This window comes from Podarcis gaigeae (assembly GCF_964106915.1).
Source record: "Podarcis gaigeae genome assembly, chromosome: 7".
NCBI classification, from domain to species: domain Eukaryota; kingdom Metazoa; phylum Chordata; class Lepidosauria; order Squamata; family Lacertidae; genus Podarcis; species Podarcis gaigeae.
Window position 1 is genome coordinate 87288129 of NC_139683.1, and position 15836 is coordinate 87303964.

The window sequence follows — 15836 nt, forward strand, 5'->3', positions numbered from 1 at the left end:
TAGAATTAAAAGTACCCGAATTGCACCTTTGGTGTATCACTCTATAAATTGAGTCTATGGTTCGGTGCCCCCATTGACTGATTGAGCAATTGGTTGATTTACCCACAATACCGCGCGACTCCCCAGAAGAACTTTGCATAGCCACGCCCGTCGCCTTGTGCTGATTGGCCGCGAAGACGACATGAATAAACCAACGGGACGCGCCGATTGGCCAGCAGGTTGCGCTTCGGGCAGCGGGGGAACCCCGAGTGCCAAGATGGCGGCCTCCTCAGCTGCGCGGGTCGTTCAGGGCGGCCTCTCTCGGAACCTCAAGGAGCTCCGCATCCACCTCTGCCAGCGCTCGCCGGCCAGCCAGGGGGTCAGGTACGCGAGGCGAGGGGAGGCCTTTCCCTCCCCTGACAGCCCGGCCTTTTCCGCTCATTTTTTTAGAAGGTTGCAGCTTGATAGGTCGTGGGGGGGGGGGCAGAGGCTCACAGGCAGCTTTATTATAATATTTAATTGAAATACTTTATTGTCACTTGTGCAATTTGTATACAGTGAGATTACACGAGCACCTCCACTCAGCTCTCTTAGTCTCAATTCCCCTCGTTTACTGACGCACACCCACCAAACCCGAAAGTCAGTTGCCCTGTTGTTATATTTTCATTCAGCAGCCTAACAGCCCATGGATAGAAGCTGTTCTTTACCCTGTTGGTGCGACTAATCCTGCTTCTATATATTCTGCCTGAGGGCAGGAGATCAAGAAAGTGCCAGCCAGGGTGGGAATCATCCCTGAGAATTTTTCTCACTCTCCTGAGGCACCGTTCTTCCGCAATGTCATCCAGCGGATTCACGGGACAGCCCATAATATCTTGTGCTGTATTCCTAGGAATTTAATGGAAGATACTCTCTCCACACAGCCCTCCCCAATGTACAGCGGGGCTAGTTCTCCTCTCTTCCCCCAAAAGTCCAACACCATCTCCTTTGTCTTGCTGATATTAAGGTGCAAGTTGTTCCCTAGGCACCATGTAGATATTTTTTGGACCTCCCCTCTATACGCTGATTCGTCTTCACCTGTTATTAAACCTATTATGGTGGTGTCATATGCAAACTTAATAATTGCAGTAGACAGGTCAGATGATACACAATCATATGTATACAATGAATACAGGTAGGGACTTAGCACACATCCCTGTGGTGTGCTAGTGCTGATTTTTAAGGAATTAGATGTTACATGTCCAATCCTCAACATTACTATCATATATTTACTGTGCTCATGTCCCTCTTTTTTCCCTTTCAGGGACTTGAAGTGCTAAATAAAAATAGGAAAAGCAATAATTAAAAACAATTAAGTATTCATAGAATGATAGAATTGTTAGCCTCTCTCTGTTTCGCAAGGTGAAGTTTGCTGGTTTGCTAAGGGAATGGGGGGGCGCCGGCATGAAAGGCAGTAATAGCGGCCATTAGTTGTCCTTTTGCGTGTTCGCATCAAACGCTTGGAAATAACACACCCAGAACAAGCCATAGTTGACTTGTACTCAAAAAGGAATCAGAGAATCATAGTCGGGTTGGAAGGAATCCCAAGGGTCATCTAGTCAACCGCCTGCAATGCAGGAATCTGAACTAAAGCATCAGGGCAGATGACCATGGGTGCTTTAGCTGAGATTCCTGCATTGCAGGGGTTGGAATAGATTGATAGAAATGTGTGTGTATTACAATAAAAACAGCAGAGCACCAGCTTTACTACTAAGAATGGACATTGGTTTTGAATCACAAAAGTAAAGGTAAAAACTATGTTGACTAATAAGGAAAAAAGCCCAAAAGGCATATTATTTTTATTAGTTGTTAAATTTGTATACCGCCCTTTATATGAATAACAGGGCAGTTCACAGCACAAAAATAAAAGATAAAAACACAAAATATTTAATAAAACAAAAACAAAAACCATACAAATAACCCTCACATTTTAAATGATAAAGGATGTTAATCAGTTAATAATATTAGAAGCAATACCTTTACAAGGCCAACTCGTTCTTTTGGGGGGGGAGCGGGAAGAGTAAAAAATGAGGTTCCAATAAATATTCCTATCTTGACAAAGGTGCTGTGGGTGTCCTAACACAGATTATGGTAATTTGATTTGGATGTATCCAATAGGTCAACCTACCTTGAACACTTTATTGTGATAGCAGCTAACCAGCTGAGCAGAGAAGCCACAAAGCCAAGTCCAGTGCGGTTCTTGTTACTGTTATATATACAGTATATGCCACTGAAGAAGTTGCTAAAGCTTGAACACATCTGGTATCATCAAGATATACTGAACATTACTGGATTATAGTAACCTCTTAGGTTACTGGGAAAATTGTAGGGAAAAAATGATACACAGTCAAACCTTGGTTCCTGAATGGCTCTGTTTTCAAACATTTTGGCTCCCAAAGCCGAAAACCTAAAAGTAAATGCTCCGGTTTTCAAACTTTTTGGGAAGCCAAATGTCCTATGCAGCTTCTGCTTGAGTGCAGGATGCTTTTGCAACCAATCGGAAGCCGCGCCTCAGTTGTTGAACAAGTTTCCATAATGGATTACGTTCAACAACTGAGGTTTGACTGTACTAGTCATCTTGTTTTCTTCACACCTTGCTGAGCTTTAGCTCAGTTTTTTAAACTGTGTTCATGGGAAACTGGGTTTTTAAGAAATTTGTAATGTTGAAATACAGTGTACTCATCACTACAACTCTGGAATTTTGTTGGATGTGTTTGGAGCACACCCAGTTGTTTAAAAAATGGCAGGACTCCTAGAACATGCCCCCAAAACCCTGTGCTCCAGATTGAAAGCCACTATCTGTATCCTACTGACTTTTTATGAAAAGTGTAGAAGACCCTCACCCTAATGCATGCTGGTGTGTTTGCTTCTTTGTTGCAGAGATTTCATTAAACAACATTATGTGACTTTAAAGAAAGCAAATCCAGATTTCCCTATCCTGATCAGAGAGTGCTCAGATGTGCAACCCAAGCTCTGGGCTAGATATGGTGAGTTGTGGGGGGAGGGGATGTATGTTACAAGTTTGCTATACGATTAGGTAGAAATGATATGTTGGACAGTTCAAGTAGTAGCCTTTCCTTGAGGAATAAAGCTTTTCAGCCCTGCCTGGATTTTTATTGTTGAAGGCCACTAGCAAACACTTCTTGGACAACTCCAGCCCAGTAAACCACTTGCACTTTCTCCCCACAACTGCTCCAAATCTGCTCTATAATGTTTTCTCTCCTATACAAATAGATCATGCCGGAAAACATGTCCATTGACAGATAACAGAAACCTTGGCAGTTTTTTCAAATGTTGGCTGGTAGCTTACATGAAGTATCTAGTGGGAACAGAGCTGGCACTCTCTTCTGATAGAAATATGTGTCCCCAGGGTGCTTTCCCCCCTGGATTTACCTTTTAGAATTTCTAAACAAAAATGTTTTTAAAAAATCGAGTTAGAGTTTTTTTGTTCACGAGAGCTGCCTTTGTTGGACAAGGAAATTGCTGCATCTTTGTAATGCAGAAGGGATCAAGAGAAAAAATGGATAAACTTAAGAGTGGATAGAAATGGTCTGTGGCTCCCAGAGAGGAAACTTAATTGAGCACATGACCTATGGCAAATAAGAAGAAGAAGAGTTTGGATTTGATATCCTGCCTTTAAGGAGTCTCAAAGTGGCTAACATTCTCCTTTCCCTTCCTCCCCAACAAACACTCTGTGAGGGGAGTGGGGCTGAGAGACTTCAAAGAAGTGTGACTGGCCCAAGGTCACCCAGCAGCTGCATGTGGAGGAGCGGGGAAGCGAACCCGGTTCACCAGATTACGAGTCCACCGCTCTTAACCACAACACCACACTGGCTCACATAAATAATGAATTATCTCCCTCTCTCCCCACCCAAGGGCTCTTGTTTCAACACTTAGCCCACTCATTTTCTTCCAAAATAGGTACTTAAGTTTAGGAGCTGTTGAAAAACTTCAACAGCTTTAAATTTTTAAAGTAAACTTAGCTAGTCTTGACTTAATTAAGGCTCAGGCCCCTGACTTAGTATTTCTGATAACTGGCACCATGAGGCCTCTTTACTAGTACTTTGCCAGATACATCTAAATAGAGAATAGTGGCATTGACTTTTATGCTTTAACACCTGTAAATACTGACATAGCACCAGTCCTACAGCAGACTAGAGAGTTCCCAATAGCTAAAGTAACTGAGGACCAAGGTGATAGTGAAAACCTTTCTTCTAGCTTTATCTGATGTGGCAGCTTTGATGTCAACTGGTCTTCCACAAAGTGGGGGAGCTAAGGATGGACCTGCTGGCCAAATCCTGTTCCCCACCCCTGAAGCAGAAGTGAATGTCGGCTCTTCTGAAAAGCATTTGTTTGCACCAAGTCTGTGCTAGTGCATCCAAAAGCAATTCAGGTTATAGGTGGAACACACCCCCTTGGGCACTGCATTTCAGTTTTTAATGTAGTGGCTTCCTGAAAGTAGAAATCCCTGTATCATGCATTGTCTGTGCATTTTGTTTCCTAACACTGCTTGTCAGTATAATTGTAGGAAAGTGAGGCTGCTATGTGTATTCATTTCCTGAGTATTATTGCTGTACCTACATTTATATCTGTGTATACTAAAGCAGAGCATGTCTAAAGGGAGCTGTTAGCAGTGTAGGTTGCAAACACATGGTGGCTCGATCAAAGTGTCTGAAATCATTTCTTCATATGAAAACCGTCCATGGTATATGCCTTTCACCCAACTTTTGTGTTTTCCTCAGCGTTTGGCAGAGAGAAGAGTGTACCACTGAATAACCTAAACATGGACCAAGTTGCCAAAGCCTTGGAGAATGTTGTTAACAGCAAAGCATAATGAAAACAAATGGCAACTGAATTTTGAGTCTAATTCCAGATGTAGATCACTTCTTTGTGTAACTTGCCTATAAAAGAATTCAACTTAGAAAATAAAGCTGAAGTATCTTGTTTAAGCCAAGATGGTCCCCTGTAAGTTGATTCTTCTCACACTATTGTTAATCTTTGCACACCCAGTGCTAGGCTAAAGAACAGTTTAAAGAACAGTAACATCACAGAATAAGGCTTCTCTAGAAGTGCCAGGAATATTTACTTTTACCACTCTTCAGAAAAACAAGAAAGTGTTCTGTTCACAGGCTTGTTAGCAACAAAGCAGCATGGCTGCTTTGTATGTATCACTATCAACTTTGTAAGGAAGTAGATTGTAGATTTTCAGCTGAAGCACGAAGGGTACAATTCTGGGGGAGAGCGGTCAGCTCTTTGGCAGTCCAAATGAGCACTTTGACCCGTTCTTGCAGCTGTAGTTTATCCTGATGCTGCTCTAGGGCCTGTAGTCCTGACTGACCTACAAAATCAGCGGCAGCCTGGGGCAAAAAAAGAGAAGACCAAAGTTAGTTCTGAGCTTGCTCATAACTTTTGAGCCTTCAGAAAATACAGGAATAACAGATAGCCAAATACCTCTGGCCAGTGATGGAAGAGGAGATGCAGTAGTTCAAGATCTTGAGCCACGACTTGGTCATCAGGAAGGGCAAGGATGCTAATGAGGGGGAAGAGTACAGCCTTCTGATGCAGCGCCTGGCAGTAGACAGAGCCCTTAGCAGCTATGTTGCACAGCACTGTCAGAACCTGAAGAAGACACCAAAAGGCTAAGGTTAGGATTCTGCCACTCAAGGAACTTCTGTGGCCTTAAATATCTGGCACTGATTGCTTGCCTGTTTGCTTTTCACTGCCTCCTCTTTGAAGATTCAGGAAGTTGTACCAGCTAGTGACATATCTAGAACTTCCTATATTGTTAAGCTGGTGCTCAGTATATGTAGCCTGCTCAGTTCCCTTAACTGATGCATCTCTCTTAATTTCAATTGGGCTGGAAGCAAGAAGGGCACCCTCAAGCAAAACGAAGGTTTCCACATAGCTAGTGGAACCCTGAGGAATACTAGCATGGCTTGTGACCCAACTACCTTCCCCAGTACCAACCACCTTGGACCCTACAATCAGCAGATGAGTCCTTGCTGGTGAGGGCTGCCTAGTTGGCATTGACCTGTGACAGAGCCTTCTTAGTAGCAGTTCCTGGTGAAGTGCATTTGTCTCCCTCACCATTGACATTCAGGAAGAGTTTAAAAACATTACTGTTTAGCCAAGCTTTTGATGGCTGAAAGATACTGCTCCTGGCAACCCTTGAAATCACTAGTTGAGAAAACGCTTAATTGCTTTTAGAATACTTCCTCCCTTTGTGGGGAAAGGCAGTATATAAATTAAATAAACTCCCTGGCTTCTAAAACTCCTTGGGAAATGGTGTATTACAGAACCAAAAGACAAAAACTGACCAAACAGCCAAAAAAGTTGTGCTAAGAAGAATTTAAGTACAGAATGAACCTCATCGCCATTGACAAATCCAGTATTTATAAATTAGTATTTTTATTCTACTAAATACCCTTTTAAATGTGTTTATGGGAGAGGGGAGGGAGGTTATTGCATTTGGTTTGTGGTATTTTTCTCTTGTTTTTATTATGTATTTTGCATTTTTCTCTCCTATTTTTATGTTGTGAACCACTTTGAGATCTAAGGATGAAGGATGGTATACAAATTGAACAAACAATAAAGTAAGAATAATTTTAAAAGACAGATTGCCAGTTTCACATCAGTGGCTGAAATGGCTGTTGAGAGCCATCCCCTTAGGCGTCCATTTGCATGCAATTTGAACACAACACACTTCAAAGAGATGGCTCTCAGCACCCATCAGCTGATGAACACTAAAAGCCAGTCAGCTGCACTAGGGGGTTCCCAATGGATACTTCCTAGTATGGCTGATTTTGGTGAGGCTCTCTACCAATACCAATCAGTATTAAGAGGCAGCCCTAATTGCCAAAAGTCACATTTCCCAAAACTGCACAAAGTGAATATCCAGTTTCAAATTCTCTGGTGTTCATAGAGGGGAGGAAATCCATCCTCAACCCTGATCAATACTGTAACCTACCAGCAAGCTCAGCCTCTCGTAGCTCAAGAGTTTCAGTAGGGATGGAAAGAGGTCTGGGTTGAGCAAAGCAGAGCATGATCTGATGCTGTCAGCTAGGGAAAGAAAGAAAAATCTCAATCCCTATTGGCATACTGTTCAACAGAGAAAAGGTGAGCTACCTGGAAGAGTCATCTGCAGAGGAAACTTTCAGCATGTTTACAGTAGGCAGCTAAAACAGGCTTTAACTACTGAATCTAGTCTTTCCCAGCCCCAAAGGAGAAAAGCCTAGGATGCATGAGCAAGTCACCCTAGTTTTTTGCTGCATGATGCAAGGATACTACACCTCACAAATCTTATTGTCTGCCTGTAAACCTCTCTGTACTGGAAACTTTTAATAATACCTTATGCTGTATGCCACCTAGACAACAATGTTATTAGGTGATTTTTTTAATGGGTCTGCAGGCGGGTTTAAATCCTGAAGAATTTAAGCCCCCCACTTCAGCTTAGGAGCAGGGGTTAGATCTTTTCCGTCTGGCAGGCTTCAATGCAAACCCTGATTCAGGATGGTGTTTGCACTGCAATCACCTGCTAAAATGGACACCCACCTACAACCCCCACCCCAGCTTTAGCAGAGGATTCCATTCACCCCTTCATGTATCAGAAGGGGGTAAGCATCAGAATCTCCTGCTAAAGGGGTGTTTTTCACATTGTTTTAGCAGGTGATTTCATACAAGCCTGCTAATACGATGGGGGAAAGCCTCTTCTTTTTAGCAGCACCTTGCACATGGTACCAATCCTGATAAGAAACTGGCTTGTTGAGCCAAAAAGGTCCCAGCCCCCGTTATAAATAAAGTAAATTATTAGGCTGTAAAAGAAAATGCTAATCTCATCAATTTATTGTAACTGTTGAGATCTACCTATCCTTAGTACTATCAAGGTCAATATTCTTTGCCCAATTAGAAGACTCCAATAGATAACAAAGGAGAGGCAAGGCAGCAGTACCACTTGGTTTCTCATCTAGTGCTAACTGTGTGTGCCAGGACATACCTGTCAGATTGTTGATGAGCCACAGACACTCCTGGGCAATGAAGAGGTGTTCGGAGACAAAGTACTGTATGAATTCAAACAAGGCCCTTAGAAGTCTTTCTTCCTGTTCCACGAGTTCACCATCGCCCACTTCATCTTCTGCAAGAAGATTGGCAACACACCGCACCACAGGACAAATCAACTGACAAGAGAATTGAAAAAAATACATTCAGAAGGAGAGTCGGGGGCACAGCCTGGCACCTCAAATATATTTCCTATTTACTTTACCAGTTCTACACCCTCAACTGAAGTTGTTGAGATCACAGAAGCCAGTTCTAGCAACAGCTGCACAAGGGATGGCACAGTCCTTTGAGAGATCAGCAGTGAGTTGTTCACCCGGCTACAGAAAGGAAAATAAAGGACAGCTATCCCACTTCAGTAGGACTAGGTAGAGTCCCACCTCTATCCAACCCATTAAAAGGCTTTTCTCCTATTCAGTCTGCTCATTTTTCAAGTGAAATCAGTTTTTGAATACGCAAAGTTGAAAGCTGGGGGAACGGGATGTTAGAAATGGTTGTAAGTTGCAGGCAACAGTAGCCATGAAAAACTGAGTTAGACTTTGTGGCCTTGCTATATTATCTCACTCATCACCCTGGCTTTACAGGAAGGGGTTAGCTCAGTGGGTCTTAGGCCATTTTCAGGCGAACCTCACTTGACAGCTTCAGGGGACCAGCAGGATTTAGAACCAAAGGATACTACCCACTTATCAAGATGACTGGCATGGATAAAAATGATCTGCCATTAAAGACCCAACATTTTCCATTCTTCGTATTTCCTCAGCAAAGGGGTGGGAGGTGGGGAACGTAGTTTGTTTACGGAGCAAATATTTGTGCAAGCTTCCCTAAACTGGAGGTCAGGCCCATGCCCTTTGCATCTTTGTTCCCAATGTGCACTACCAACATGCACAGACAACCCACCTCCATGTCTCACTCAAGAATCCTAACCGACTACTTAGGACCTCCTATGTACCACAGAAACATTTACCTACAAATAATGTAGTGAAGACCCCATGCAAATTCCACTGCAGCTCCTATTCCTTCTTCCAGGTTGGAACAAACCAGGTGAAGCATGTCTTTGGGGAGGGTGGAATTTAGGACCAAGCTGGGGGCAGAAGAAAATTACTCTGTTAAGTTATTAGGGAAACCATGTCAACTATCCCAGAGGCAGAGAGTGATAGTAGCTGGAGGAGAGATAGTGCTTTTGGTAGCTTTACACGTGCCTTTCTGTATAGTTTTAAGGACAAGCTACAGGTCATCTACCATTCCATAGATATATTTGACCAAAAAAACCCTGATTGACTTTTTAAATATATCTGTTCTAGTGAGGGGTTGAGGAAGATACACATGAAACTCTCCCAACAGCTCCACTGTCAGGACATGGGCATCAGACATGGCCTTTTAACAATGCGTCCACCTCTCCTCAAGCCACATGATTCTCTCCCTCCCTCCCAGCCTCCCCAAAACTTCAGCATTTCAGAAACCAAAAGTGCAGCTTATTATCTACTTGCTTAATTAACATGCAGAACTTGGAATGTTAAAAGGGTATTTTGAACAGGACAAGGTACCAAGATTCACATGATAACACTTGATACTTCATATCAAAATACAGTGTATAATTTGTGGGGTTGATCTTGCAGCATTGATATAAATACAAGTGACAGTTTCTATGAATCTAACTGTATAGTAAGGATATGAAAGACATCATAAAATAATGAAAGAAATTTCACAAGGCATAGGCAAGGTTCACCGCCTAAAATGGTTAACACCACACAAACTCCAATGAGAAAGATATTGGTGTGGCAAAAGAAATCTTCAGGATTTTAAAGCCAGATCATCCCATTAATGTTAAAGACTAAGATTATAGCTAAAGTATGCCCCCATAGAAAGCTTATTTGTGGTTGATTCACTTCTGCTGTCAGCATACAGGAGACCAGAGTTTGAATCCCCACTCAGCCATGAAGCTCACTGGGTGACCTTGAGCCAGTCACCACCAGGGTTGAAATGGGCAGGAGGAGAACCATGTACACCACCTCAAGCTCTTTGGAAGACAAAGGAGATATATAAATGCAATAAATAAATAGTAAGTAAGTTAGTAAATGAGTGACACCAAGATTGGTGCCTCATGTGCACATATACTTTTTCTAAGGATTTGGCGTAACCAAGAAGGAAGCTGGCTATGTCATGCACAGACACAGATACACGTCAAATTCTGAAATGAAGAGATTACTCCACTTACGGTATGATTTCAGCTGGAGCTTCCTTAGACTGCAAGAGCTGTGACAGAACGTAGCCAACACCTTCCCGCACGACCACATGAGGGGACTGAAATCAGAGTACAACAGTCACCATCCCCTGGTTCAGAGTAAAAGACCTTAGTGTGTTATGTACCCTGTGGAAACACATATGTGGTTGCAGGGGTGGAGGGTACAGCTGATTAACTGCTGTATTTCTTCAGACATTTCTCAGGAAGTTAAAAATATAAGCAAAAAGCTTAATGATGCTAAGAACAGCAAGCTGCTCTTTGAGAACATCTTATTAATTGCCTTCACGGGTTATTGTATAATCAAATGAAATAAGCCACAATAAATCATCCAGTTCTGGGCAGCAGGGTACAGAGTCCTCAGTCTCTGTGTTGCGTATGCAGTCGAGGGATTCTACTTATTCTAACAGTGGTAAATGGATAGTGCATGACTCAAATGCGCTCTTTGATTTGACAAGGCTTGTACGCAGCTGGCATTCAGAATGTCTGGGCAAAGACTATTTCCCACTTACCTGGATGCAGGATGCCAATACTGGGATAATGCCCTGAGGTAGAAGTTGTTTCTTCACAGCCGTCATCTCAACCACCAAGTTCCCCAATGTGTACAAACACAGCTCCTGAAATACAGCAGGAAAGAACATGCTCCATATTCACCATTCTATAACTGCAACTTTTTGCACAATGCTACAATACCTGCAAACAGCTCTAGGGACAGGAAACATTTCCACTGGAGCGGAGAGTAGCTGAGAAGATTTGGGGATGCAGAGATGTAACAGCTCAAGCAGCGAGAAGAAATATAGGCAATGGAAACATATACTTCTGAAAATAATATGTGATCAATAACTTTACACCAATTGTCAGAGGTCAGCATCCATGTGAGCCTTTGCTACCACCCCTCAATGGGAGACCTCCTATCCAATGAACCTTACAATGATTCTTCCAACTATGGCCGGACTACAATCACTCGCTCATTCCAGGATGTACTTGCAGCCAAGTTCATGTCACTGCAAAAGGCCCAGGCAGCCACAACTTTCTCTAGTCTTCACATTTACCTCTCCCACGTTCTTCAGACCTTTAATCCACACTTTTCTGGTATCTAGTGGCCTAAGCTGGGGCACATTTACTTCAAATGTGCAAAAGGGCCTGTTTTATCAGATAAAACCCAATTAAGTTAACGTCAATAGCAATGTACTTTGTTCCACCTTGAGCCACTTTTTAAACTCAAAAAATAAAGAGTATGCTGGAGAGGATAGTTTTCATACTCTGTAACGTGGAGCCTGGTGTAGGCAAAAGGTCACACTTCATTTGCCTTACCAGAAGCTGGAACAGCCAAGTACCGCCAGCCTGGATCTTACCATAAGGGCTACACTGTGTCCAGAGAGGTACGTCAAGAGGTAGGAGGTTGCCGGCAAACACGCCTCAACCACATCAGGGTCACTGGAATGGGAGAGTTCATGTAAACAGCCAGCTGCATCCATCTGCAGATCTGCCAGATTGCCAGTGAAGAGACCAATCAGCAGACGCATACTGCCCTCCAGCCTACAAAATTAAAACACCATCTTTATGCAGTCCTCTGCCAGAATCACATACTCTTTTTACTTATCTCTTCTACTGAAGGAAAGTAAGTGTGAAGTTGGAGCTATCCCAATAGCCTAGTAGTTGTCACTATTGCTCCTACTATCCTTGTTATCATCATATTTATCTTTTACATTGACACAGCCACCCATGGGATATTACTGTTCATCTGCATGGCCCAGGAAATCAGGCAAATTCCAACTGAATGGCACTTAACAAACCTAAACAACTTGACAACTTATTTCCCACCCAACCCAAACTGGAATAGAACATTGGAAAGTTTATTTAACCCAGATTGGAACAGAATATAAAGTTTACCCATTCTTCCCACACTAGACCCCCACAAGTTAGTTCAGGTTATCAATTCAAAGTTAGAGTCTGTCTTAAAAAAACAGGAGGTTGTGCATACACTGGCCACAGCCAAAGAATAGTGAAAACAAACATCCAAAATCTAAAAGAATGTTTGTCCTTGGGAGGCTTGTATACTCAGCCCTCTTCTCAACCCAGAAAACAGCAGGGAGGACAGAAACTGTAACAGACTAGCATTCAACACCCTGTTGGATGAAGAAGAGGAGAGCGTTTCTGTGCACTACAGAGTGCCTCTCTTCTTCTGCGGTGCTCATCTAATCTCTGGAGCTGCCACACTTTCAAGGTCATGGACATCTAATAGAAATCCAGCTAACAAGGAAGTTGGACCTCTCTCCACTTAAGTTGGGTTGTTTCTGCACAAGGTCAGATGGTGTACTGCACCTAAATAGTTCCATTTACTTCAACACAGACAAGCACCCCACCCCCCCAGAATAGGCGTCAGCAGGTCAAGTGCACATTAACTAACCTGATGAATTTCTGCTGGTTTTCTCTGTGCTGTAGTCCTTGTCGAAGGAGACGCAGAGATGTTGCCCTGTCTTCTTTTCCTCTTTGGATGTTTTTCAGCAGCTGTGAAATCTGCTAGTGAGCAATACTGAATCAGTGACAGAACTTGAAGGGAAAGCAAATCTCAGGTGGAAGCCTCTTGGTGCTGTCTACCTCTGTGGTATGAAGGGCTGAAACAATCCTGGAGTCTCATAGACCAGGGTGCGGTGGGCTATGAAATTTAACTATTTAACATCTCTTTTGAAAGAAAAAGGACATTAACTTGAAATATTACTTGGACATTGTACCGCTTACATGGCACTTTCATATACTGTGATCATAAGCTAGCTATAAATCAAAAATATCAGTTATCTCTAAACAAATCAAAGGGTTGTGTGATTAAGTACACTGCATTTATTAATATCTAAGCCCCAATCAACTTCAAAAAATGGACGATCTTCCTACCTCTTCTTCAGAGAGAGGAGCTGCTGCCCCACTGTCCATTCCAACCTGCCCTTCATCCATCAAGGTGTCTTCACACAAAAGCCGCTTGCTGATCAACTGCTGATGCCTCCGCGCACTCCGTAGAGCTGCAAACAAAGCAGCACATTGTTATCAAACTGCCGCAATACGAGGAGCAAAACAAAGGAGCAAAAAGAGCTTGTTAAATGAGACTGCCACACACAGCAAAGTAATATGCAACTCTCTCTCGTCCCAATAAATCTGAAGGAAGTCACACACAAACCTGACTCGCGCTCTCTCCTCCAAGTCCGCAGGTCCTCCACGCTGCAGTTGCGTGGCCCCCAGCGGCTTTTTCTCCAGCTCCTTGGACCAGCGACTCCATGGGAGGCAGCAGCTGCCGCTGCTTCAGCACCCGGGACGGACCCAAGAGAAATCATAGCTCCTGCTCTGAGCCTGGGCTGCCCCCTTAGGCAGCAGGTAGCAACATATAGAGCACCCCTCCTAAAAATGGGGGCAGAGCTGTCCCTTTAAAAGGGCCAGCAGCTGGTCACTACTGTCGGCTCCCTACTCGTGTCCACAGAGCCACACATTTGCGTGCAATTATTATTATATATTTATTTGCACCCCGCCTTTTCCCCTGACATGGACTCAATGATATGGCTCCCCCCGCGCGGGCCACGGCTCAAGGGCCCTCTCTCTCTTCCCAGCAAGGGGCTGCCGCCCAGAAGAGCCGGGTCTGCCTCTCAGGGGCCAACACCAGCGAGGCCGGGAGGAGGAGGAGGTCTCTGAACGGCAAGAGAGATGGACAAGCAGAGCCGCCGCAATAGGAGTGCGGGCCGGGCGGAGGCCTTGGTCCAGGCACAGACCAACTCCGCGCGGTTGCCAGGACAACAAAGCCAGGGCTATCAGACGGGGTCGCGGCCGGAGGAAAAGAGGTAAGGAGAAGGAATGGCAGCCATCTTGGCGGATGTTTCAACTATCGGCTCAGTGCGCCTGCGCACTCCGTCCGGGAAAGGAAAAACTCAATGAAGGGAACCATAGACCCAAAAAGAGTAGAGTCGTCGAGCGCTCTGGCTGAATGAGTTCCCTTGTCACATTGCGATGTTATTTTCAACCGTCTCCCCGGGGCAGAAGTGAGGGATGCCCTTAGGAATTCGAGGTTTTTCTTTAGCATCATTTGGAAGCGAGATAGGAGCAAAGAGATGAGGTCATTCGGCTCTTATAATTTATACTGCCTATTCCAATGCACACACAGTCCCTCTTAGCCCCTTACTGAGGACAGGAAGGGTGAGTTTGGGGGAAAGCTTGTGACTTACAACAGCCCTGCAGAGCAGGCCAGTGTTTAATATTGGGACTGGCGGGGGGGGGGTCTAACTAAGGCTGAGAGGGCAGTTTGCCGCAACCCTGCAATACAGTGGTACCTTAGGTTACATATGCATCAGGTTACAGACTCCGCTAACTCAGAAATAGTACCTCGGGTTAAGAACTTTGCTTCGGGATAAGAACAGAAATCGTGCTCCGGCGGCGCAGCGGAGGCAGGAGGTTCCATTAGCTAAAGTGGTGCTTCAGGTTAAGAACAGTTTCAGGTTAAGAACGGACCTCCGCAACGAATTAAGTACTTAACCCGAGGTACCAATGTACACGTCACTGCCCTCCCCCGCGATCAAGTAAAACAATAGAAATACTTTACTAACTGACCAACCATGCCGGTTCTGCACCCCCCAAAAAAAATCCTGACTACGCCCATGAAGCAACGTAAGTTTCTTTTCCTTTTCCTTTCTGTGAACTTCAGTAGCCCTGTGGCAAGAAAGGATATATTGTGAGGGTAGCTTATGATAGCCCTGCAGTGAAGCCTACTGTTAATGCTACAAGTCAAATATTTTTAGGGCGGGAGAGGTGGTTTGAGTTACAGACCAAACTCCCCCAAAGAAAGCACCCCACAGGTTGCAGCAAAGGCGTCAATCTACTCATATTAATGCTTTGGTGGAGGGGACTTTGAAAAAAAGAAGTACAGAAATAATGCTCTTTGATGGGACCTCTAAATAAATAATGCTGGATGTCATACCAGCCATGGGAAAGAACTTTAATATATGAAAGAAATATTGATATGTTAAGTTAAGGAATAGAGGATTATATTAGCATAGAAGAGGGGAATTTCGATGATGAAATGGCTAGAATAGCTTAGGTTAACTGAAGCATAACGTTTTAACTGCTGATAGTAAGTAGAATTAGAAGGCTGAGGGCTCATCCCCACAGAGCAGCTCGTGGATCTGCACCAGCCTAAACAAGGCATTTTGAGAAAAATCATATACAAAGTCCAGTGTTTGCCATTAGGATATACACATAGACAGTATACGTTTGAAAAGGGACCCCCCCCCTTATCTAACCACAGCAACTGCTGGTTTAGTGTGATTCCTACCAGCTGATTGGCCTGATCAACCAGTTCATAGGTTTAGAATAATGTGTGTGTATCAAAGTATTGCTTATAAGAGTTGTATTTATCATAAGATGAATAAAGCAGCACAAAGGCATTTTGCGTCTGTCTTCTCTTGCATCTGTAACAAAAAATACCAGTGGTCACTGGCTGTATAAAATCCTTTTTTAGGACAATCAGGTACATCAACCATGACATGATGAAAGC

The 15836-nt window shown here is 43.7% G+C and overlaps 2 protein-coding genes across 3 annotated transcripts; one reads left to right on the top strand and one right to left on the bottom strand.

The window, feature by feature from the left end:
• The first annotated feature begins 192 nt into the window (after window positions 1-192).
• Window positions 193-4969, top strand: NDUFA2 (NADH:ubiquinone oxidoreductase subunit A2). The gene is made up of 3 exons (XM_083748719.1): window positions 193-363; window positions 2896-3002; window positions 4758-4969. The coding sequence occupies exons 1-3, from the start codon at window positions 257-259 to the stop codon at window positions 4847-4849; spliced, it is 306 nt and encodes a 101-aa protein (XP_083604845.1). The 5' UTR covers window positions 193-256; the 3' UTR covers window positions 4850-4969.
• A 29-nt stretch (window positions 4970-4998) lies between these two features.
• On the bottom strand, window positions 4999-14190 carry TMCO6 (transmembrane and coiled-coil domains 6). 2 transcript variants are annotated; one of them, XM_083748646.1, is made up of 12 exons: window positions 13479-14190; window positions 13199-13323; window positions 12717-12826; window positions 11662-11845; window positions 10819-10923; window positions 10283-10368; window positions 9032-9148; window positions 8276-8387; window positions 8009-8189; window positions 6983-7074; window positions 5467-5634; window positions 4999-5372 (listed from the first exon to the last, which is right to left on the bottom strand). In XM_083748646.1, exons 1-12 carry the CDS (start codon window positions 13630-13632, stop codon window positions 5190-5192), a joined length of 1617 nt encoding a protein of 538 aa, XP_083604772.1. In that variant the 5' UTR covers window positions 13633-14190; the 3' UTR covers window positions 4999-5189. The 2 variants fall into 2 exon arrangements, with proteins under 2 accessions (XP_083604772.1, XP_083604771.1); XM_083748645.1 differs by having other exon boundaries at window positions 12717-12829; window positions 13479-14184.
• Window positions 14191-15836: the final 1646 nt, after the last annotated feature.